The following is a 23,899-nucleotide window of genomic DNA, read 5'->3' as shown; positions in this document are numbered from 1 at the left end:
GTCCAGGCATCTTAGCTTTAGCCAAGAAGCGAGGAGTGGACCTTGGGTAGCGGACTAAAGCTAAGAAGGCTGGACTCCAGGCTAGAGTTTCGTACCTCCTTGTAGCCAAGAAGTTCCCCCGAGGTCGGGTTCCGTTCCACCTGAAGTGTGGTCTGGACGGGGCAGAGTTCAGCGGAGTACAGCGACTCCGGGTCTCTCTCACGCGGCCAGAACCTGGGGGGGAGAGAGTGTTTCTATTAGGCCACTACAACTAGCTGTTTGGTTCTCAAACATTTTGATTTGAAAATCTATCAAGAGGACATCATGAATACTAGCCTGAATACCAGCCTATGTAGTTACCGTTGGCTCAAAAAAAATCCTTTTGAGCCAGCAGTCACTACGGAGGCTGGTACTCAAGCTACATGAATACAGAGCACAGGGAAGAAAACTTGCATTCACTCCCAGAAACTGACTGTACCAAGGGGAAATCGCCCTGGTCAACTCGACCCAATACCGGAGACAGCAATCTAAGCACAAAGACTGACACACACGATAATAATTTTAAAAAAACACTACAAGGAAGGGGTTTGTGGAATGTGCTTCTATCAATTTACTGAGCCAATCGATTAACTACTGGGGCTCCTGTATACTTGCTCCCATTAAAAAAAGGGAGCTGGAATAGGTTGGCACCCAGGCCAGGTTCACTGGACCAGGGAAACTGTGCAACAAAGAGGTTACAGTGTCCCATCCATTGGACAGCTCTTTATAGTATTGGTAGGCACTATTGGAAGTATTGTTTGTTTGTTTGTTTGAACCTTTGTTTATTCATGATAAGCTCAAATCGGCACGCAGGCCGCTTTTCATTGAGGTCATGAGGGAAGAGGTAAGGGTCAGATACAATATAACAGAGATACACAGTCATTTGAGTCCTAATAACTATCAAAAATCATTACATGTTTATGGTACAGCAATATACAATTTCTACAACATACAACATAAAGTAGGGCGAAAGCTGGTTCATGGTCCGTGTCCGTTCGTTTAGTTCATTTCCGTTACTTCAAGAGTCTCTGATTGTGTGTCTGCAAATCAACCAACCAACCAACCAACCAACAAACTAACCAACCAACCAACCAACCGACTCACTTCTGTGCCCTCTGGAAGTCGTGTATGGGGAGTTCCTCGGGACGCTGCAGGTAGCCTCGCAACTGGGCCTGCAGCTCCTGCAGTACCGGCGGCAGCCCATGGGGGAGCTGCAGCACAACATGGAGCAACAAATCAGTCCAAGCTTTCTGTGCATTTTGGCATCACTTTACACTTTCCTTTAAACTTTTCTTTACAGTATAGCATAGCATTTATGATTCAGTTCCTACATAGACTCTTAAAGCTTCTTCTTCAGTATAGTACTAGCATACCAGTAATAACTCTGTAGCTTTTACAATCTAGTAGGCACTATACAGCACTATACAGCACTATAAAGTTGAACCCATTAATTCAATGATTAATCAATTGGTTGATTTTACATCATGGAAAGGCAATGGAACTACCAATGAGTACACTTACTAGTATTAGTACATGTATAATGTAAATCCTTGAAGGAAGTCCATGTTCGTGACTATCTTATAGCGCTGGATGAATGTCTTTATACATAGAATAGAGGGGTCCTTCCCTGTGTGAGTGGATCATATAAGATCTGTCCAGATACGCAGCTTGTACTGTTCAGTACAAACCTGGTGTGTCACGCCACGGGGCGATTTACTGGGTATGCATTACTAATAAACAAATAAATCAAGTCAAACAGAAGAAGCGCCCCCTACCGTAGTCAGCGGTGGCAGTGGATGTTTTGCTGCATCCCCCCCAGGGCACACGTGGACCTTCCCTGCACAGCCCACCTCCAGCAGGGAGAAGGGACAGTCCAGTAACTCTGCAGAGGGAGGGGCTGGGGAAGGGCAATAGTTTTGTTGCATCAAAATATACTTATCAAAGACTATATATACCGTATTAAAGCTAAAGGTGTCAATGTGTAATAGTTCCGTCTTTCCATACACATGAAAATGATTTTCATAATTCTTGGGTTACACATGGCGAAGTGTCACTTTTTAGTTCGTTCAGTTAGATGCATCTTTCATTTTTTTTATCTAAAAATTTCCAGGAAGATTTTCTCGTAGAAAATATAAGCTGCACAGCTGCTCAATGCTTCAACGGTAGTGGATGTGTTGTGGATGAACTATCGCCGCTTTTTGCACTTTCGTGGAACGCCCCCCTCCCACTCTTCATGCAAAAATGTGGCAACGAATATAAGCATGGAACGTCGGGGATAAACTGACAATGCTACAAGCTTTTGAGACCAGTGTCTATTCATAGCTACCGTTTGTTAAAGTTTTCCGAGCAAAGTGTTCCCAAAACTCTACCTGTTTTCTGCGCTTCCAAAGTTTCCAGCTCAGCGGCCGCCATGTTGGTTTGACCTCTGACCCTGCCCAGCTGATGGCACGTGTCAGATCGGCCTTGCGAAGGTCAGGTAAGGACTGAGAGATTCGCTATCTTTTGATGACATTGCAAAATTTAGGTTTTTATTTATTCATTCATTTATTTATTCATTTACTGGTTTGGTTTTTAATACGGGTTATAATTCGTGGATGTATGGCTCAGGGCCGGACGCCCTCCGATCCCCGTACATCCAGCCTCAGGTATCGGTCTAACGGGCCGTCCTAATCACGGTCACCGTTGAAGTCTCTCCCCGGACTGTAGGCTGGGTTTGCTCGGTAAGTGTGAGGTCTGCCCCCGCCTGGCCAACTTTGCCCACCCGGGAGATCTTTGCCCGTTAACGTTACACAGTGCAGGTACCTTATTCATAATTTCCAAGCAGATCATATCGGTGGCAATGACAGTATCCAAAGGGCGAAGCAGCTAAGCCACGGCCGGTGGCCAGTAATACTGCTTTTGCCCTTTGGATACTGTCATTGACACCGATAGATCTGCTTAGAAATTGCCGTGTTCATGGTATGATCATACAATCAATTAAATTTACTTTTCTTTTATCCACTTTGTATTTATGTAGTGTATGCATGTTGATATTGTGCCTTTACTCTTGTTACGTTTTTGGCTTTATATAGGCAATTGTGCTTTTTACCTGATAACGTTACTCATATAAAAAATACCTGTGAATTAGATTAATACAAAATAAATTTAAATAAAATGACATGGGACCAGCATGAATGAAATCAACATCTGTTGTTTATTGTTTAATGATCCATTGCAGAAACATACATTTGACGCTCATGTATCATGGCATTGTGTAGATAGAAGTTTATATATGTATCATCCTATGAGGCACACTCACTATACCTCCAAAGGTAAAAGTATCCAAAGTACTAGAGGTGACATGCAATACGAATACTCATCTCATACAATTCTGATCACACTGCTTTCTGTATAGATCTTCATAGTGTACAAAATATTCTATGACATAACGAAGTTACGGTAGCTTGGACCCTTTCAACGTGCTGATTACAACTGAATGAAGGAATTGTATTTCATATCTATCATAATGCACAAAGGCAAAGGGTAAAGTTCCTCCTACAAATCTCTATATATTATCTATGTAAATGTGCAACTTCTGTAACGCACCGGCCTGACAGCAAAATCAGCCTTGTTATAAACAAACCTTTGTGGCATGTTCTTTTATCTATATGTACATACATAAATGTTGCACAATTTTGACTTGAGTGTTCAGTTGTTTCTTCTTTAAGTATGGATTATCATACTCACATCAGTATGAAATATGTTTTAACATATTTCTAATGTTTAAATTGTTACAATGTGTAAGCAGGAACACCTGAATAAGATACATGTCATCTTAGTGAAGAAAGCTTTGTATCAAAATGTGGGTATTGTCGTGCTCTTGTCAGATGTAAATTCTAAAGTTGACGTTTCTGTTTTAGCGTCTATATATTCACTTCATAATAGACTTTTGAGAAACTTGATACGAAGGTACGTAGATACATTTCGGGGAAAAAAATATTCACTTCCCTCACTTTGAATTCTAATGCTCTATTTAATCAAATCCTTGATTTAATCATAACTAGTGGCAACTAGCAGATCATATATATGTAAGATACATCAAGGAGGTTATATAACCTCCTTGGATACATGTATCCTAATCGAAACTTCGTTCGATTCCATCAAGCAGATGGTTTCCTCTGACGTACACGTCTTAGTATGGTGTGCTAGCAGTCGTATATCAAAGGCACGAGTAACCACCTCAGTATGTTTAACTGTTGTTAAGGACAGTTCAACTTGTCTTTTTGGGAACTAAGTGACATTTGTGCTCACTAATATGAAGGCTTCTACTGCTGTGGTGATGATGACCCACTGGGTTCTCCAGCTTTTCTGTCGCTCATTGCCCTAGACACAAAAAGAGCCGGAAACGTAACGAAGGCTTTGGCAGGCGGACGGTTAACCATGGTAACACTGAGTTCCGCATAGTTGCTGGGTTTATTACGCACCAGCTTGGCAACCATCTTTGCTTTGCACCTTGATTCAGACAACATCCCATCAACCACCAACGTTTCCAGAGTTCGGTTTTCCTCCATCGCCAAACACAGGTTGGAGAAGGACTGATTGCTGCAGATTCCATAGAAAAGCTTGCTTGAAGGCTGTTGGAGCTGACCGATTCTCCTCCATTTAAGCCTAAGTGTCTTCAGCACCGTGTTTTTCTTTATACATTCGGTGAGTTTGTGTATCATCGGATACACATCGAATGTCTCATGTCTTTTGTACTTAACCATCTCCACACCTTCATCAAAACCAGCAAACTCGAACCTAAATTTAGCTAAACCTAACATATCGCTCGACGGAAGCTCGAAATCAACGTCTTCAAGTCTTGTGTGTTCCGAGATACTCCGTAGGGTCTCTGTTAGGTTACCGAATCCCCTAGCTTCAGGATCTCCACGATACCACTCTCCTATCTCTAGCCGCAAGGACCTGAGACAGCTCTGCTTTTGAATCATTTGGGCTAACAGCCTGTCGTATTCTGAGAAGTCTGCAGCTTGCTTTGGCCCCGTCATAGCCATTAAGGTACCAACTACAGTGAATCTTATATGCTCAATCCTTGGTGACACTGAAAGCTGTTCCAGAGAACTTAACAGTGCCGGAAGAAAGATATCGATAGACACACTTTCTATTCCACACCGAGGTATGAATGTGCACAGTGGGGAGAAAGTACGACCAAGAGCCCTAAAACTACTATCGCCAAGTAACGTTACAGAGCGCATCTTGTCATAGTCTGATAATGTGTTTTCCAGCATGTCAAGCTTCTGTTGTCCTCGTGAAGAATCTGCACCTACAGAATTGCACTTGATTGTCAGATGCTGTGTCAGCCTCGGGTTGTTGGTTTCATCGAGTTTCTTTTGACAGATCAGTACGTGAGTCAAACCTACAATCCAGTTGATATGACGATTATCACTACGACGATCGTAGTGTTCACTCAAATCACCCATGTTGTTAGTTATGTGCTGAGACAGGAAAGGAGCTACAATCTCAGCCATTTTAACACCTACACAAGATTTCCCGAGCCACATGATACACACAAACGACAAAACTTCCCTGTCCTTATCAGTTTGAGGTTTGTTTAGTTCCTCTGCAAACATGTCAAACAGCGGGTCTGCATTCTCACCTAGGATCGAAAGTAACCAGTTCTGAACCTCCCTGTATTTGAAGTTACTACTTCGAATCGGTGTCTTGTCGATGTCAGTAGCCTTTGTCAAACCAAACAAACTACGAAGACATTTCATCCCCTCTTCTCTACTACTTCCATCCGTGAACAGACTACTAATATAACAAGCAGCCATGTATTCCTGAAACGTTTTGTGCAGGAACGCGCAGAAGCAGGTGCGTTTGATTCGAGAGAAAGAATAATCTCTAGTCAGGAGTCCCATGTTCAACATGATATCGGCAGTGGGGCCAAACATTTCTGTAATAGAAGCTATGTGAAACTGGAGCTGGACCACATACCACTGTAACCCATCCCATGACAGTTTTCCAAGGCCTCGCAGGGCTTCCTCTATGTCAGGAGAAAGTTTGTCACCTTCCATTGGGAGGGCTCTCTTCGTTCAGAATCGCTTAGCAATCGACAAAACAATCATTTCATAAAGTTCAGCTTTGCTAGAAGGTAATTCGTTGTTGTTATCTTCCCAGACAACACACATGAGCACATTGTTGAGGGGATTTACTACTATTTTTGACAGATTTATATTATTGTGTACCTGTTTCACCAGTCTTGAGGCAGACTCTGGATACTTGTAGAAATATTTGTGTATGAACTTCTCTGAATTTTCCTTGCTATAGCCTGCGATTCTGTAGAACTGGTGACATTTCTCCAGGTCTTTGACACGGTGGTACGGCCTGGAGGTCACCAGGACATGACAGTTCCTGAGGATTTTACCCTGAATCAAGTCCACCACATCTGTGACTTCCCTAGCTGTCTGACTGAGCTCATCTAGACCGTCTAGGATGAAGAGAACATCTTCCTGGTTCTCTTGGATGTAGGACCAGAGCTGGTCCGGGGTCATTTTTGTGTCCTTTGGTAGGAGCTGCTCAAAAATAGCATCTTTTACTTTCCCAGCTAAGTGTCGCATTTCCAGAAAGAACACAACCTTAAACCTGTCCAGTTTCCCACGGGACCAATCATAAGCAAGCTTCTGACAAGAGCACGACTTCCCAATACCAGGGTCCCCCTCTACTCGTATCTTTCTGACAGCTGACTTGACGCTTGGATTGTAAATATCCGATAAGCTTACGATAGTGTCTGTGTCCTGAAAGCTCCCTCTACCGTCGCTTTGTTGGAGCCGCAGGTTGGTGTAGACTTCCTCCAGATGCAGGCTGAGGTCTTCGCACCACGGAAGAGGCCGCACATGCGCATACTCTGTAGCGTACAGGTCCTTCAGAGAGGCAATGACGTCACCAGCCAGATCAGGCGACCCTGAAGTATACGTAGGTTTTTATTAAACTGAATTAATCTTGTTTAAATAATGGGGGGGGGGGAGGTTGTCAGTAGATAGAAATTGGAAAAATTTAATTCATTGTGTTTTAATGTTTCAAAACTATATCATTGACAAAGTCTTACATTTGTATCTGCCATCATTTGTTTTAACCTGTAACCTGCCAGGTTTTCAGGTAAGTAAGAATCAAAAATGTTTGACCCTCGGCCCTGACCTCCCTCACGCCGGGATCCGCGAAACGGCTGGAGGCCCTAACTGCCTTAGCTTCCAGGCTGCGAGCGCTACACGCTCGCAATGCTGTTTTCTTCTGGTGAATACCCAATTCCGGTTATAACCGGGAGCGGCACACAGGGGATGTTTCTGTATCCCTAATAAAACCGGGACTGGCAGCTTAAGGGTGTTAACAGCCAGCCCTTATATATGTGCAATACTGCAATCACCTACCGTACCTGCATATTGGCCTTAAATTTAGGACGTATATCCACCACCCTCACCCCCTTTTATGTAGATGAAACTACCCGTGAGAATCAAAACTTACCTGTGTGCTCCTGGTCAGTGTTGCAGCTTGGTTCTGCACATGGCCTGGTGCTCGCCCCCGGGCTCTGGTTATTACGGACGTGCTCTAAAAGAAGAGTTTTCAACTCTTCTTGCCCTTCCTTCAGACTACCTTGTCCTTCCTTCAGACTGTCTTGCCCTTCCTTCAGACTGTCTTGCCCTTCCTTCAGACTGCCTTGCCCTTCCCTCAGGCTGTCTTGGCCTTCCCTCAGACCCTCTTGTCCTTCCTTCAGACTTCCCTGCCCTCCCTTCAGATTGTGAAGAAAGTGTTTGAGCTCCATGTCTTCCTTGTACAGACGCTCTAGCAGGGTAAAGTTATCTACTTCTTGTTCCGGGTCAATACTAGAGCTGAGTCTTTCTGAAATCTTGTCTCTGTCCCCGCCGAGGGCAACCAGGATTTCAGTCAGTTCCTCCCACAGTCTGCCAAAGTCTTCTTCAGACAGGTCCGTGCTTGAAATGTGTCCATAACTGTTGTTTCTAAACTGCCGAAGTTTGTCCCGTTCGCCTGAGTACGGTGCATCTCTACCGAGTTCTAACCACACGAGTTCTTTCAAGAGGAGTTCCAACAAGGATATGTCGAACCCCTGTGCAGTATCTGGAACATCACCGCCGGGTGGGTACAGTGTTTTCTTCTGACCAGGATTTAAGTTCACCCTGTGCTTTTTACCCTGCGTGTTGAATCCACGATAGAAGCGCCATTTATTCTTCTTTAGCTGCTGACGAAGACTTGGAGGGTTCATTTTCTCGACCTCACCTTCAAATATTTCCCTGAGTAGGGAAGTCCCCTCGTCCACCAGCAGAGCTGCCAATTTAGCGCCCCGAGCCGTACCTGGGGTGTACAAAGGATCCATACTTCTGGCCATGGCGGCGGCGGAGTGAATGTCCAAAATGTAGTCAGGCGTGAACTGCTCAAGTTTCTGTACGTAACTTGAGAAGGGTAACCGTTTAGTTTAGCCACCTGTTGGTGTGGTTGGGAAACAGACGACCGAGAAAGTAGTTTCACTTCTTAAAACAGCAGCAGTGTATGACGGAACTAAAATGTAACAGTTTTGTGGCAGATATGTTGGCGTCGGCTCGTTTGAGCTTTGAAGGAGGGGAGAGGGGGGGGGCGTAACCATGGTATCATATTGTTGATACCACCCCGCCATCTTGGATGGGTGACGTAAGGATGATCGCATTAGGTGGGTAGGGGTGTTAGCTTGGAAGGTTATGTGAAATATAGAATTATGAAACTTGTTGCTATTATTGCTGTAAAATTAAATACTATGATTAAAACATGATATAATGTATGGTATTGTAATCTACTAGACTACCTTTCTTCTTGATAGTATGGGAGGCTGCAGTATTGTCCCGTCATTCGGACAGCCTCCATTCACAGTGGCTCACCGAAACGTCAGATTACACACCTATGCCACATATCTTTCAGTTTGGTCACGTAAGTTTTGTCCAGCAAGCTCACTACAGGGACAAGTCGTTTAGTTAAGCTTATTACGGACACGTTGAATTTGGGCAGGGGGAGGCCACAGATCCTAACCATATCAAAACAAAGTTTATTTGTCGATGGCGGGCCCAGTACGTCACTCTCTTTGTTTTCCTTTTGGACACCAAGTACCTGTTTGTGAGAATGAACCATTCAACAGCCGGAGGGGGGTTGTTTGGCGGATTGCTTGCAGTATTTTATGGCGTTGCGTAATTCGAATTACGTGATGACTACTTTGTAATTTCGGGGAGTACACGCTCCTGAACCACTCCTGAACGATGTAAATTAAAATGACGTTTACGCCCCCCTCCCCCACCAGCCGATTAAACAAGCCCAACGACCCTGACCGAGGTCACGGGATGGGTGGGACCCGAGGTTGCTACTTTTAACTTTATAGATGACATCAACTGCAGTAGTTTCCAAATCTAATCATATATGCAAGAGCGCGAAAACAAGATATAAAAAACTCCCCTTTTTTTTACAAAACAGAGACTAGTTATAACAGGAATAGAAGTAGCAAAATAAGGTATCACATCTACCAAGTCTTTTATTTCTGAATAGAACACAGGTACAATCAACAAGCAATACAAATACATTCAATGCATATGATCAATTTGGTAAATGTCTTGGTATAAATTACATTGTTCGTTGAAATTCAATATATTTTCCACTTTGCTGTTTTAGTATAATAAGGGACGCAATTGACCTGTAACCTTCCCTGTACATCTCAGTGTTTAACCACTTGTTATCGGTCGTGCTGTAGTGGTTTGTATAATAAACAATGTTTTCTCTAAACTGACACATATTCTACATCACAACAAACAACTTTGTTACCGAAACGGACACACGTTCCACGTTACTTTGCTATCCCTGTGTTCAACAGAAGACAATGAGTGAACGTCAGTCAACTTAGCCTCGTGACTGTGAACAGACTTGTTGTAAAGAAGACATAATATAAACGAGTGTGTAATCATGTTGGTTGATACATTTTTACAGTTTGAAGTAAAATAGAAACAATCTATCTCTAACTGAACATTCAACTTCTGGAACGTACCGAAGTGAGCCTCGGTATATACAAATATTTGCATTTTTGTCTCCTTCATACAGAAATATGGTGCAATTTTCATTTGTTGTTTTGACTGGAGTATACAATTGTTTCCTTTACAGGGATAGGTTATTGGTCTAATTATATCAACATGTTATAACATATTATCTAAATGCTTAGCTCATTACCATCTGGCGTCTACCATCTAAATAAAACACATGACATCGAACTGGAAGTTTTGCTATATCAGGGTGGGTGGGTATTGTCGTGCTCTTGTCAGATGTAATGTTTCTGTTTTCAGTGTCTATATATAACTTTTACGAAGGTAAAAATACGCCAGAATGGCATTTAATTTAATTGGAATAAATCTGAACTAATCTCTTACCTGACTCAAGATTTTCATGCTACTTAATCAGAACTTCTTACAATTAGTCTACTAGGTCATAAACATCAAGGCTTCTTTTGTTTCCATCAAGCATCTGGATATGGCTGCCTCTGACATGAACAAGTCTTGCTATCATGTGGTACAGAATGTCAAAGGCACACGAAACCAGTTCACGCCGCTACACTGTTTTAAGGGCGCTTCAATAGGTCTTTGTGTTGGAATGGGTGACATTTTTGCTCTCAAGAGCGACTACGGAGGCCTCTACTGCTAAGGTGATGACCAACCCGTTTCTTCATCGGTACTATCGCTCTGTTGACCCAGGAAAAAATGACGAAACGTTTGAAACTTTCCGGGCGAACGCCTAGCCATGGTAACACTGAGTTCCTCATAGTTGCTTGGCTTATTACGCACTAACTTGGCAATCATCTTTGCTTTGCGCTTTACATGATGGTGAGAAATCATCCTCTCAACCACCAGAGACTTCAGAGTTCGATTTTCCTGGATCGCTAAACACAGGTCGGAGAAAGACTTACGACTGCAGACTCCATAGTAAATTCTGCTTGTAGAATTCCGAGCTCTACCGATTTTCCACCTAAGCCTCAATGTCTTCAGCACCTTGTTCTTTTTCAAGCATTCTGTGAGATTGTGCACCATTGGCTCGACGTTGAATGTCTCATGTCGTTTGTACTTTACCATCTTCACATTGTTAACAATAACAACCTCCTCAAAACTTGTATTTGCGGTTATCACTAAAGTATCGTTCCTTGGGAGCTTAAATTCAACGTCCTGGAGACGTTTGTGTTCGGAGATGCTCTGTAGGGTCTCTGTTAGGTTACCGAGCCCCCTGGTTTCAGGATCTTCACGATTCCACTCACATATCTCTAGCCTTATGGACTTTAGACAGCTCTGCCTTCTGATCATTTGGGCCAACAGCCTGTCATATTCTGAGAAGTCTATATCAGGCCCATCAATACCTTTCATGTCACCACGTACGGTGATTCTGATATGTTCTACCCTTGGTGCCTTTGACAGCTGTTCCAGCGAGCTTAACAGAGACAGATAAAATGTACCATTGACATCAATGGACACACTTTCCGTTCCACACCGAGGTATGAATGTGCGCAGTGGGGAGAAAGTATGATAAAAAGCGCTACTGCCACCACCAGTCTCCAGTAATGTCACAGAGCGTACATTGTCATAGTGTAAAAATGCCTTATCGAACAGGTCAAGTTTGTCTTGGTCTGAAGATCCTGCATTGATATAACTACAGTTAATCGTTAAATTCTGTGCGAACTTCGGATTGTTACTTGCAGCGAGCTTCTTTTGATAGGTCAGAAGGTGTGTCAATCCTACAAACCAGTTGATATGACGATCATAGTGATCACTCAAATCGCCCAGGTTGTTAGTTACGTGCACGTGCTTAGACAAATACGGCGCCACGATCGCAGCCATTTCAGCACCTGCACATGTAGTTTTGCCAAGCCACATGATACACACAAACGACAAAATGTCCCTGTCCTCATCGGTTGTAGCTTTGTTTAGTTGGTCTGCAAACATGTCAAACAGTGGGTCTGCATTCCCACCCAGGATCAAAAGTAGCCAGTTCTGAATCTCCCTGTATTTACGGCGACACTTTAAAACCAGTTCCCTGTCGATGCCAGGAGCGTTGGTCAAACCAAACAAACTAGGAAGAAAACTAATCGGAAAAATCGGTTTCCCGGCGATGTCAGAAGTCTTCTTCAAGCCAAACAAACTACGAAGACATCTCATCCCCTCTTCTCTGCTACTTCCTTCCGTGACCAAGCCACTCATGTAGCGAGCGGCCATGTATTCCTGAAACGTTTTATGCAGGAACGCACAGTTGCAGGTGCGTTTAATTCTGGAGAAAGAGTGATCTCTAGTCAGGAGGCCCATGTTCAACATGTTATCGGCGGTCGCGCCATACTTCTTTGTGATCTCATCTATGTCAAACTGGAGCTCCTCTAGCTCTAGCCCCTCCCAGGACAGTTTTCCCAGGCCTCGCAAGGCGTCTTGTATGTTGGGGGGAAATTTACCACCTTTAATTGGAAGGTTTTTCTTTGTACAGAATCGCTTAGCAATCAAACTGACAATCATTTCATAAAGTTCAGCTTCGCTAGAGGGAAAGTGTTTGTTGTTGTCTTCCCAAGCAACACATATCAGCACATTGTTGAGAGGATTTGCTACTATTTCTGACAAACTCCTGTTACTCTGAAGCTGTTCCACTAGTTTTGAGGCAGACCCTGGGGACTGGCAAAAGTATTTGTGTATGAACTCCTCTGAGTTTTTCCAACTATAGCCTGCGATTTTGTAGAATTTGTGACATTTCTCCAGGTCTTCGACAGAGTGGTACGGCCTGGAGGTCACCAGGACATGACAGTTGCGGAGGACTTTGCCCTGAATCAAGTCCACCACATCTGTGACTTTCCTAGCTGCCTGACTGAGCTCATCTAGACCGTCTAGGATGAAGAGAACATCTTCCTGGTTCTCTTTGATGTAGGACCATAGCTGGTCCGCAGTCATGTCTGTATCCTTTGGTAGGAGCTGCTCAAAAATAGCATCTTTGACTTTCCCAGCTAAGTGTCGCATTTCCAGAAAGAACACAAACTTGAACCTTCCTAGCTTCCCACAGGACCAATCATAAGCAAGCTTCTGACAAGAGCACGACTTCCCAATACCAGGGTCCCCCTCTACTCGAATCTTTCTGACACATGACCTGACCTTACCTTGGCTATCTTCTCCTTCGCCTGTGTTGTAAATATCCGATAAGCTTACGATAGTGTTTGTGCCCTGAAAGTGCCCCTTGTCATCTCGGCGCTGGAGCTGCAGGCTTGTGTAGATTTCTCCAAGATGCAGGTTGAGGTCTTCGCACCACGGTAGAGGCCGCACATGCGCATACTCTGTAGCGTACAGGTCCTTCAGACAGGCGATGACGTCATGAGCCGCATCAGCCAATCCTGTATTGTGCGCAGATTAAATATATATATCAATCATACTGTAAACAATTTGTAACGAAGCTGTTCAAGCCCTACCATAGTAATAAGTGTCGGTTTAAAAGGCTCCATATTTGTGTTGCCTATGACATGTTCAGATAACATCAATGGTGAGAAATCTCACCTGCCCTGGAACTTGAGTCTTCACGCTGTCTGGGGTCCGTTCCTGGGCTCTGAGCATCACGGACTTTCTCTGGCAAATTTCTCAACTCCTCCAAAATGTCTTCTTGCCTTTTTCTTAGCCTCTCTCCCTGAGCTAGGACAATGGCCTTGAGCTCCATGTCATCTTTGTACAATTTCTCTAGAAGGTCAAAGTACTCAGCTTCCAGTTCCGGGTCAATGCTCCGGTTATATCTTTCTGAAATCTTGTCTTTGTCCCCGCCGAGGGCGACCAGGATTTCACTCAGCTCTTTCCACAGTCTGTCAAAGTCTCCCTGAGACAGGTCCGTGCTCGAAATGTGTCCGTAATTGTTGTTCCTAAACTGCCGAAAACTATTCCTGTGGTCTGCGTGCGGTGCATCTCTACCGAGTTCTAACCACACGAGATCGTTCAAGAGGCGTTCTAAAAGTGATATGTCAAACCCCTGTGCAGTATCTGGAACATCACAGCCGGGTGGGTACAATGTGTCCCTCTGGCAACGATTTAAGTTTACCTTGCACTTTTTACCTTGCCTCTTGAACATTGCATTATCATAAAGACATCCCCTGTGATTTTCCAGCTGCTCACGAAGACTTGGAGGGTTCATGTTCTTGACTTCGTCTTCAAATATGTTCCTGACTAGCGCAGTGCCCTCGTCCACCAGCAGAGCTGCCAGTTTAGCGCCCCGAGCCGTCCCGGGGGTGTAGACCGGGTCCGTACCGGGGGTGTAGACCGGGTCCGTGCCGGTGGGCTTACTCAGGGCCATGTTGGCGTTGTGAGTGTCCCGGCCGCGTAGACTGCTAAATCCTTTCGGTAACGTTACACTTGTCAGCCACTGAGTCAGGTGTCCATCGACTATCTCCTTGACGTGTTAAGAGAAACAAACGACGTAGATAGTCGCTTCAAGTCCTCAAACAGCAGCTCAGTCACAGTGCATGACTCAACTGAAATGTTACAGTTTTGTCGGCTTTGAACTTTGTTCGGGGAGGGGGGCGTGACTTCCGTGATCGATGGCCGCCATCTTGAATGGATGACGTCAGGATGATTACATTAGACGAATAGGGGGGTTTGATTGGAAGGTATTTTTTATGCATGAAGTTGTGAAATTATGTAGTATGATAAATCAAAGTACGATATAACTTACTATTGCAACAACGAAATGATCAAGTCAATATGATATATACAAATGTACATAAATTGATTGATATGTAACGTTGACAATAAAAGTCATTGAATGAAAGAAGAAAAGAAGTACACTAGGAATAGTAACGTCAGTATGGAAGCTAGTGTAAATAAGCTGACAAGCATGGTAACGTTACACACTAGTCTGAAATGACGGATAGCAGCTTGGCTTTACATGGCAGTCCTTCATACTACTCAGTTTCTTTAAATAGTATATTTTGACAATGCTTGCACATCATTTGAACTGATATGGATAATAAAAATGCCTATCATGTGCGCAAAAGTACAATGCTTATCTCAATGATTTTTGTTGTTGTTAACGTTACTTCAACAAAAAAACGTTCATTGATACTAAGTATTCATCCTAAGTTTAATATCCAAAAATATTGAATGGTCTTGAATGAGCCAAAAAAATCTCTAATTGAAGACCAGTCTATTTCCATCTACTACAAGTACCAGCTATTGAGCGTTTTAGCCTAGATTACTTCGAGGGGTTCAAAGTCAACTCCTACATCACACATGACGTGACATTCCCGATAACACGTGTGTTTTGATGATGGTAATCAGGTCACTAAAGGTCAAAGGTAATGGAAACTTCTTGCGAGTGTTCGTTGTACAGCAGTGCCTTGAAAAAGAGCAAAAGCGCCATGCCATTTCTTTCTATAGATTAAGCTGTAAAGCAACAAAGTAGCGTACAAAATATTATTTATAATGTTTTTAATGTGCATACTGTTTATTAAATGATTATTACTTCCATTTTTTTTTGGATTCGTGAAGAGGAAAAGGCAGGCGTTAAATAGTTTCGCGGTGGCCAGCCCCTCCCGTCCGGCCTGTCCGAGGCCCCTTCCAGCCTAGTTCGTCATGAGGAGGAGCACACGTCGCTTTTCGTCACCTTTCTCCCCGATTTCGCCGTGATTTCCCGCTTTTCAGCAAGACTTACGGCTGGAGGATGAGCGGGGGAAGCTCCAGTAAGAGCCAGAAGGAAATGGCGCGGAGGTAAGTGTGCGTGCAGGTTCGGTTCCGAGCCGAGAGCCCAACCCTCTCCAGCCTAGCCGGGTATCTGTGTAAGGTCGCCCTGACACACCTCCAGAGGTTTGCGGTCGGGAGAAAAGGTTCCTGCGGGTTTTCCCGGCGAATTTGACATTCAACTCGTGTAGAAAACATAACCGCAGAATTTCGGACGCGTCCCTGAACCCACACGGTTTGAATTCCCGCCCTCCCGACCGCAAATTTGAGTACTTTGCCCCGTGCCTATTTTGTATGTGTGTTACTTTAACGACTGTAACTTCTTTATATGATAAATTATACAAAATCCCCCAAGACAGTTTTGATTATGTGTAAGAGGCAACCTAGAGAGGGAAAAGAGAAGCTTCTCAGAGTGAAAAATGTTTCCAATGACCCTGGTTATCATGCATGTCGTGTTCATGTCTGTAAAACGTCTCGAGTTTGTTGTATGATAGCCTGTAAGAAGGTCGGGCTAAAATTAGTGTAAACAAATGCAGAAGGAAAAAAAGGCTTGGATGTCACTCAGTCATAGACCTAGTTATGCCTTATGGTGTCGTACTTTTGATGAGACTTAGATTAAAACTAGTGTTGAGATATTAGAATTTTTTCCTGCATATCGTGTAAGATTCTTGTGGTGTTGATTTTGAGCGAATTATCTGATTTTAGTTTCTTCTGAAACGTGGCCAAATAGGTACTCGAAATGGTGAACAAGCTAATTATTAGTATGACCATCAGGCATGACCCAGACAACCCGAACCCCCAAAAGAAATCAGTATTCATGTGTAAGTTGAGCTAAAATTGACGTCCAGTACACATGCAAGCTGCTATCTAAATTTGACCACATGATTTTCATCTTTTCATTACCTTTGAACTGAGAAGGTTATGTTTTTGGTAGTGCTCAGGAAGAAGTGATATAACTTTGGGCCCTCTAGCTGCTTTCTCAAGAACTTCATGGGCATTTTATTCCATATTTCAATTGTTCATCACGTCCATGATTCAGATTCTAATAGACTTGGGTTTGCAGTATATGTATCTAGTTGTTTATTCTATCTCGCAAACAATTTCAAAGGGTCTGGATGGGGGGTCCTGCCAACACTTGACGGTAAATGAGAATAGCTTGATACGCCTCATGCCATGTAAAAAGGCATGCAGACCCTCATACCAGGTACAGACGACAGGTATGGACGTCAATATGAATGCTCAGTATTGTGTAGAAGTAGCTCTTCAGTCAGCTAAACTTGACTTGAAACTGGTTCATTTTTTCTGTACTTTTCTGTCCAGTATTGTGCAGAAGCTACGTGCGGCGAGGGTCCGACTAGTGGCCATTTGAAAGCTTTTCAAGCTTCCACTCATATCAGTCTAATTACTTTACTTTAATTTATAAGCTACATGTGTAAGTCTAATGGCTTTCTCCCTCCTCTCTGTGCCCAGTATCGTACAGAAGCTGCGTGCCGCGGGGGTTCGCCTGGTGGCGCTGGACTGGGACAGAACCATCATCACCGTGCACACCAAGGGCTGCTGGGAGGACGGCCCCAGCAAGCTCGCCAAACACGTGCGACCGTGCTTCAAGTACTTCATCGCCGCCTGCCTGGACTCCAGCCTGCACCTGTGCGTCGTGACCTTCAGCTCACAGTCTCCGCTCATCAAGGACACGCTAAAAATAGCCATCCCACACAGGTAAGGTCACGCTAAAAATAGCCATCCCACACAGGTAAGGTCACGCTAAAAATAGCCATCCCTCACAGGTAAGGTCAGGCTAAAAATAGCCATCCCACACAGGTAAGGTCACGCTAAAAGTAGCTATCCCACACAGGTAAGGACACGCTAAAAATAGCCATCCCACACAGGTAAGGTCACGCTTAAGATAGCCTTCACACACAGGTAAGGTAACGCTGAAAATAGCCATCCCACACAGGTAAGGTCACGCTAAAAATAGCCATCCCACACAGGTAAGGTCACGCTAAAAATAGCCTGCACACACAGGTAAGGTCACGCTAAAAATAGCCATCCCACACAGGTAAGGTCACGCTTAAAATAGCCATCCCACACAGGTAAGGTCACGCTAAAAATAGCCATCCCACACAGGTAAGGTCACGCTAAAAATAGCCATCCCTCACAGGTAAGGTCAGGCTAAAAATAGCCATCCCACACAGGTAAGGACACGCTAAAAATAGCCATCCCACACAGGTAGGGTCCCGCTAAAAATAGCCATCCCACACAGGTAATGTCACGCTAAAAATAGCCTTCACACACAGGTAAGGTCACGCTTAAGATAGCCTTCACACACAGGTAAGGTAACGCTGAAAATAGCCATCCCACACAGGTAAGGTCACGCTAAAAATAGCCATCCCACACAGGTAAGGTCACGCTAAAAATAGCCTGCACACACAGGTAAGGTCACGCTAAAAATAGCCATCCCACACAGGTAAGGTCACGCTAAAAATAGCCATCCCACACAGGTAAGGTCACGCTTAAAATAGCCATCCCACACAGGTAAGGTCACGCTAAAAATAGCCATCCCACACAGGTAAGGTCACGCTAAAAAATAGCCTGCACACACAGGTAAGGTCACGCTAAAAATAGCCATCCCACACAGGTAAGGTCACGCTAAAAATAGCCATCCCACACAGGTAAGGTCACGCTTAAAATAGCCATCCCACACAGGTAATGTCACGCTAAAAATAGCCATCCCACACAGGTAAGGTAACGCTAAAAATAGCCATCCCACACAGGTGAGGTCAGGCTAAAAATAGCCATCCCACACAGGTAAGGTCACGCTAAAAATAGCCATCCCACACAGGTAAGGTCACGCTAAAAATAGCCATCCCACACAGGTAAGGTCACGCTAAAAAATAGCCATCCCACGCAGGTAAGGACACGCTAAAAATAGCCATCCCACACAGGTGAGGTCACGCTAAAAAATAGCCATCCCACACAGGTAAGGTAACGCTAAAAATAGCCATCCCACACAGGTGAGGTCACGCTAAAAATAGCCATCCCACACAGGTAAGGTCACGCTAAAAATAGCCATCCCACACAGGTGAGGTCAGGCTAAAATTAGCCATCCCACACAGGTAAGGTCACGCTAAAAATAGCCATCCCACACAGGTGAGGTCAGGCTAAAAATAGCCATCCCACACAGGTAAGGTAACGCTAAAAATAGCCATCCCACACAGGTGAGGTCACGCTAAAAATAGCCATCCCACACAGGTAAGGTCATGCTAAAAATAGCCATCCCACACAGGTGAGGTCAGGCTAAAAATAGCCATCCCACACAGGTGAGGTCACGCTAAAAATAGCCATCCCACACAGGTGAGGTCACGCTTAAGATAGCCATCCCACACAGGTACGTCATGTTTGTTTGTTTGTTGTTAGTACATGCAGTCAAATGCAAACAAACAAACAAGCAAACAAAATGTCATTAGATGTAGCATCATCCTCATCGTTGTCAAACTGCTTGTCTGCTTTGTTTCGCTAAGCATCTCGTACCCTAGCTTATTATCGTAACTTTTGTATCTCTGTCTCTGTGACATATACATTAAATTTTGTAAGATTTTGTTATAGATTCCAAATGCCACTTTTCCAAATGCAGAGAGTTTTCTAAGAAGCCAGCCTTGCAGAGATGCTGGAAGAGAACATGGCTAAAATGTTGTATGAACACTTCTAAGTTCACAGTCTACCTTCACATTCCGTAGCAAAACTCTTCAACAAAGAAAAGTATGAAAATATAATGATTTCTCCGCCCTGGAGGAAGGGCAGTGATGTTAATGTGTTGGGATTTGTCTTTGCAACACAGATTCCAAAGAGGACTTTTAAAAACAGGATGTTGTGAGTTGAAGTAACAAATGTGTTTGTTAGCCATTTGTAAGTGTCCAACTATCTCCCATAACCAAACAAACATCCAGCTGTAGACTTTCATGACAAGAATGTGCCTTTCCTCCCTGGTTCTCAGAAAACCCCCGAGTGTTGAATTCCCGCCAACAACAGTGTCAGGTGTCATGGCTGCTTATGTCAGGTGTCATGCTGCTTGTGTCCTTGAGATAACCCTGACCTTCATGGTTCATGACCCCATGTTTGACAACAGTTCCCCTCTATCTGTAAATATTGTGTTGATATTTGATGGTTGATGTGTAACGTTAGGGCTGTGTACCAGTGCCTACTGCATGCGAATCATTTAACCAGGTTTGTAATATGCTCCCAGTTGTTGAAAGTGTTCGATCAGAAGACATGTAATGACTGTTTGTGTTTCAGCGACACAAGTGCAATCATCATCCGCGGGAACACGAAGGACTGGGCGAGGATCCAGGGCGTGCCCATCCTCGGCAAGCAGCAGCACATCGCCTCCGCCATACGGGAGGTCGGTTTGCTTGTTTGTTTGTTTGTTGTGCAACTGGTAAACCGCTTTTAGACCTAACACACCAGTGTTGTGCAGTAGGTAGAAGCTGTGTAACTGTAAGAACAGACTGTAAGGTTCGATCCACCTACACTGGGATGGATGACAGCATGTCTCTAACCAAAGCTAGGTACTCATTTTCACCACAGTAGAGTTAGGAGATAGCCATATGGGCTCTTTTCCCATTGGGTACAGCATGGATTTTTCTAGAAAAAAATTGCATTGGGGTGCAAGGAACCAGAGCAACAGAGGAGTTAGATAATCTTTAGTTAAATTAGGGCATTCTGAGGCTTCTTGAAGGGCGAAATTACTGTCAGACAGGTCACAGTTGAAGACTGTGGCCACATGTGACCTAGCAGCATCCCTGGATAATCTGATGTAGAATTTTATGCTTGTCAGAGGATCTGCTCCCCAGGGTAAGGGGGCGCATGGTTAGGGCATGCTCCATTTCCCTCCTTACAAAAAAAACTGAACCAACATTAGGGCTTGTTGGGGTTTGGAACTCAGAACATTTGGATTCTAACACTAGACCCCCATGTCTCCAGGTCACGTCGAAGCGCCACCAGGTGATCCAGCCGGCGGAGGTTCTGCTGATGGATGACGACACGGAGAACCTGAAGATTGCGGAGACGTTCGGGCACCGCGCGTTCTTCGTCCGGGACGACATGGCCATGGAACACTTCAAGGACTGCGTTGCGGCGGAACACTTACCAAACAACACGAAAACCGACAAGAACTAGCACGAAACGTACGCGGTCCGGAAAGAGAGAGAGAGACTTGGTTTTGTATAGAGACGATAGATCGACTACAATCTGTAGAGAAGAAACGCAGACTGAGAAACGCCGACGGAGGTTTGGAGGAAGTCTTCACAATATAGTTTATTTTGCGACGTGTTGTTGGTGCTACGCCCCTGTGAAGTCTACGTACTTCTGTCTGTCTGTCACGTAAAAAGAAGAAAAAAAGGTTGAAAAGGTTGTCTTGAAGAAGAAAAAAACGATGAAAATATTTCGCCTTATCGGTCTGACGGACGGACTGGCCATGAGGATGGGCCAATCAGGTCTCCCCGTCGAGTTGCCGCGACGACGATTCTCTGTGTTTGTTTACTTAGAGTAGAAAGGATAAAAACAGACAAAACAAACAAACAGGTGAAACGCGCAGAAAGACGTACACGCTATATTCTATGATGCCTTCGATGTTCTGTGTAAAACCTGTCGGAAACTTTGGGCTTCCGCAATGCTGTTACTCGGTTCAGGCAACTTTAAATTCTGTAAGAACAAAAAAAGGTTTTAGCAGAATAAAGACAGAGGCAGATAGAGGACAGATAGACAGTGCGAATAGATAGGCAGAACTTGTGAAGCGGTTTTCTTGATATGAAAAATAGAAATGATATTGATATTACTATTTAATACCTTAGAGGGAGGGTTCCAGCATTGCATACTGCACATTTTTATTAGGTAGGAAAAAAAAAGAAAAAAAATTGTCTCTGCTCCGAGGTTGTCCTCAGCAGCAGAAGAGATAAATTGAAAAAAATTAGAAATTTTCCACCATTGGGATGAAATGAAAAAGGAGTTGTACTGTAAGGACGCACCAAGGGCTTTTTGTAGATAAAGTCATTTTAAATGTTTGATAAGATTTTCTTTTTTTTTTTTGTAACAAACTCGCTCAGTGCAAGGCCGTAGGGGGCCACTCATCAAAGCAAGCAAAATATATATAGATAGCAAAACAAAAATATGTTAAACCCCAAAAAAGGTTAAGAAATTATCAAACACCATAGTTAGAATTCCATACTATGTTGTCTATTTTAATGTCAACATTTTCAAAAAATCAGTGCTTCCCCAAAAATTACTCAAAACAGCCCCAAAAAATTATCTGAATATCTGAATTAAAATGAGAAACATTGATTTTGTTATTGTAGCAAAAATGTAAAAAGGTGGGGATGACAACCAAGAAATGGCATTGCAGAAGCCTGGGTTCCCATGGCGACAATCTGACGTGTTGTTTTCACCGTTCTGTCTCAAAACTGAGCTGCAACACATTACTGTAACCCAGAGTCAAACTATAGTCAACCCACAAAAACAGCATCTATACATGTAGTTAAACTGTAGCTTTTCCTGTATTTAGTTTTGTGGCGTTCAGTTTTATGGAAGTTGATGGAGAAACGATGATTTTATTTTAATCGGAGAAGAGACAGACAGGTGTTTCTCACCTGACCACTTCAGTCACGTCTTGACTTCTTCCTCAGTGTCTTAAGGACGAAGCCCTGGAGGAGCCGAGGTCTTAGTGATGTAAGATGTTAGTGAAAATGTCTTCAGTATTTTATCGTCTTGTAGCCGGATGTGAACCGTTATTGTTAAGTTCCTGTGACATTGCCTCCGACGCTCGCTTGTACTTTATTGCAAACAGCTACAGCATACAACCAAGGGACTGTTCAGTACTGTAGGGGATGAACCACTGCCAGGGACTGGTCATTGTATGAGTTAGTAGTGGTTCGTGAAAGTGCAGGCAGGAAAGGAATTCATTAAGGTGCCAGAAGAGGATCTGAAAATGGAAAAGGAAGAAGACGATATTTGACCTTGAGACATGTGACCTTGAGACATGTGACCTTGAGACATGTGACCTTGAGACTTGTGACCTCGAGACATGTGACATCGAGACATGTGACCTCGAGTCATGTGACCTTGGGACATGTGACCTTGAGGTGACATTTGACCTTGAGATGACGTGTGACCTTGAGAAAGGGTGGCAGACATGTTGAGTTGCCATGGTGATATCAGAGCGGAGGGTTACGTTTCCGTAGTTCAGCCAGTTTAGTTCCCGGCCGACTGTTGATGCCTTCTGTGACATGTTCCTTCCCCACAGGAAATATAGAACCATCCACGGGATGGGATGTGTACAGGGCTTGTGTCTGTTTTTCACTTTAAACTGTTGATATGGAAATACTGTAAATGCAGAAATTTTCACAGGGATTTAATTTCCGGTAGGGAGAAAATGGAGTGCTCGTGGTGGTTTTGAGTTTGCGTTTGAAACAATAGTACTAGTAGTGCTAGAGTCACACAATGGAAAGAGTTACAGTATTTTTTGTGTGGTTTCTGCGGTCCCTTTCTATATACTACCAACTCCTGACACCGCAAATGTATGTTTTTGTGCTACAGTATTGTTTTGTCTGTCAACTTAAAACACCAAAATCATTCTATTCACTCCTAATTATAACGCAAAATGTCCAAATGTGAATTCCATTTGTTTTGTGTCTTTGCCAGCAGAGCTAGCCCCTTGACTTTTAATACCAGGGCACAGGAGCCCAAAATGTACATTTTTGGTCTAAAAATGACCCAAAATACCATAAAATGATCATGAGCAGAATTTGAGATGCCTATTTATCTATCCTTGTTAGGAATACATTCAAGAACATGTGTACCAAATTTGGTGCTTTTAGACAAATTTGCACAATTTTTCACCTTTGCTGCTGGACTATGATAGCAACAGTTAAATTGGGCTAGCCTGGAATCCATCCTATTTAGCTTCCGGCTGCTACCCTAGCTCCGCTGCGCTACCCGAGCTTGGGTAGCGCAGCGGAGCTAGGGTAGCGGCCGGAAGCTAAATAGGATGGATTCCAGGCTAAAATTGGGCAGCCCTGGCTCTGAATCTGAATCAGCCAAACCAGTAAATAGATAAACACGAAATTAAATCCTCACAAAAATGTATGAATCTACTGTAGTCTGCGGGGTAGGTA

At 43.8% G+C, this 23,899-nt stretch overlaps 3 protein-coding genes and 1 pseudogene across 3 annotated transcripts in view; 1 reads left to right on the top strand and 3 right to left on the bottom strand.

Moving 5' to 3' along the window:
* The window catches only part of LOC136441551 (superkiller complex protein 2-like), a 30,479-nt gene extending 28,000 nt beyond the window's left edge, over positions 1 to 2,479 (bottom strand). Inside the window, exons 1-4 of the mRNA XM_066437898.1 lie at positions 2,388 to 2,479; positions 1,794 to 1,915; positions 1,123 to 1,229; positions 96 to 213 (exon numbers count right to left, since the gene is read on the bottom strand). Of these exons, the coding sequence (XP_066293995.1) occupies positions 96 to 213; positions 1,123 to 1,229; positions 1,794 to 1,915; positions 2,388 to 2,430 (390 nt within the window). The 5' untranslated portion in view covers positions 2,431 to 2,479. The remainder of the gene's footprint in view (positions 1 to 95; positions 214 to 1,122; positions 1,230 to 1,793; positions 1,916 to 2,387) is intronic.
* A 1,808-nt stretch (positions 2,480 to 4,287) lies between these two features.
* On the bottom strand, positions 4,288 to 8,392 carry LOC136442743 (uncharacterized; annotated as a pseudogene).
* Positions 8,393 to 9,583: 1,191 nt separating this feature from the next.
* Positions 9,584 to 14,355, bottom strand: LOC136442742 (uncharacterized). Its single transcript, XM_066439684.1, has 2 exons — positions 13,575 to 14,355; positions 9,584 to 13,420 (listed from the first exon to the last, which is right to left on the bottom strand). The coding sequence occupies exons 1-2, from the start codon at positions 14,353 to 14,355 to the stop codon at positions 10,707 to 10,709; spliced, it is 3,495 nt and encodes a 1,164-aa protein (XP_066295781.1). The 3' UTR covers positions 9,584 to 10,706.
* A 1,221-nt stretch (positions 14,356 to 15,576) lies between these two features.
* LOC136441631 (uncharacterized) lies at positions 15,577 to 23,067 on the top strand. The gene is made up of 4 exons (XM_066438027.1): positions 15,577 to 15,767; positions 17,208 to 17,453; positions 20,028 to 20,133; positions 20,715 to 23,067. The coding sequence occupies exons 1-4, from the start codon at positions 15,721 to 15,723 to the stop codon at positions 20,907 to 20,909; spliced, it is 594 nt and encodes a 197-aa protein (XP_066294124.1). The 5' UTR covers positions 15,577 to 15,720; the 3' UTR covers positions 20,910 to 23,067.
* Positions 23,068 to 23,899: the final 832 nt, after the last annotated feature.

This window comes from Branchiostoma lanceolatum, chromosome 9 (assembly GCF_035083965.1).
Source record: "Branchiostoma lanceolatum isolate klBraLanc5 chromosome 9, klBraLanc5.hap2, whole genome shotgun sequence".
NCBI lineage: Eukaryota > Metazoa > Chordata > Leptocardii > Amphioxiformes > Branchiostomatidae > Branchiostoma > Branchiostoma lanceolatum.
This window is presented reverse-complemented; position numbering and strand designations above follow the sequence as displayed.

Bases quoted from the DNA above. Each gene is read 5' to 3' on its own strand.
- LOC136441631 (XM_066438027.1), top strand. From the start codon at position 15,721: ATGAGCGGGGGAAGCTCCAGTAAGAGCCAGAAGGAAATGGCGCGGAG. The intron at 17,454-20,027 runs GTAAGGTCACGC...TTTGTGTTTCAG, and splicing joins AAAATAGCCATCCCACACAG to CGACACAAGTGCAATCATCA. The intron at 20,134-20,714 runs GTCGGTTTGCTT...CCATGTCTCCAG, and splicing joins TCGCCTCCGCCATACGGGAG to GTCACGTCGAAGCGCCACCA.
- LOC136442742 (XM_066439684.1), bottom strand. From the start codon at position 14,355: ATGGCCCTGAGTAAGCCCACCGGCACGGACCCGGTCTACACCCCCGGT. The intron at 13,421-13,574 runs GTGAGATTTCTC...AATCTGCGCACA, and splicing joins AGACTCAAGTTCCAGGGCAG to ATACAGGATTGGCTGATGCG.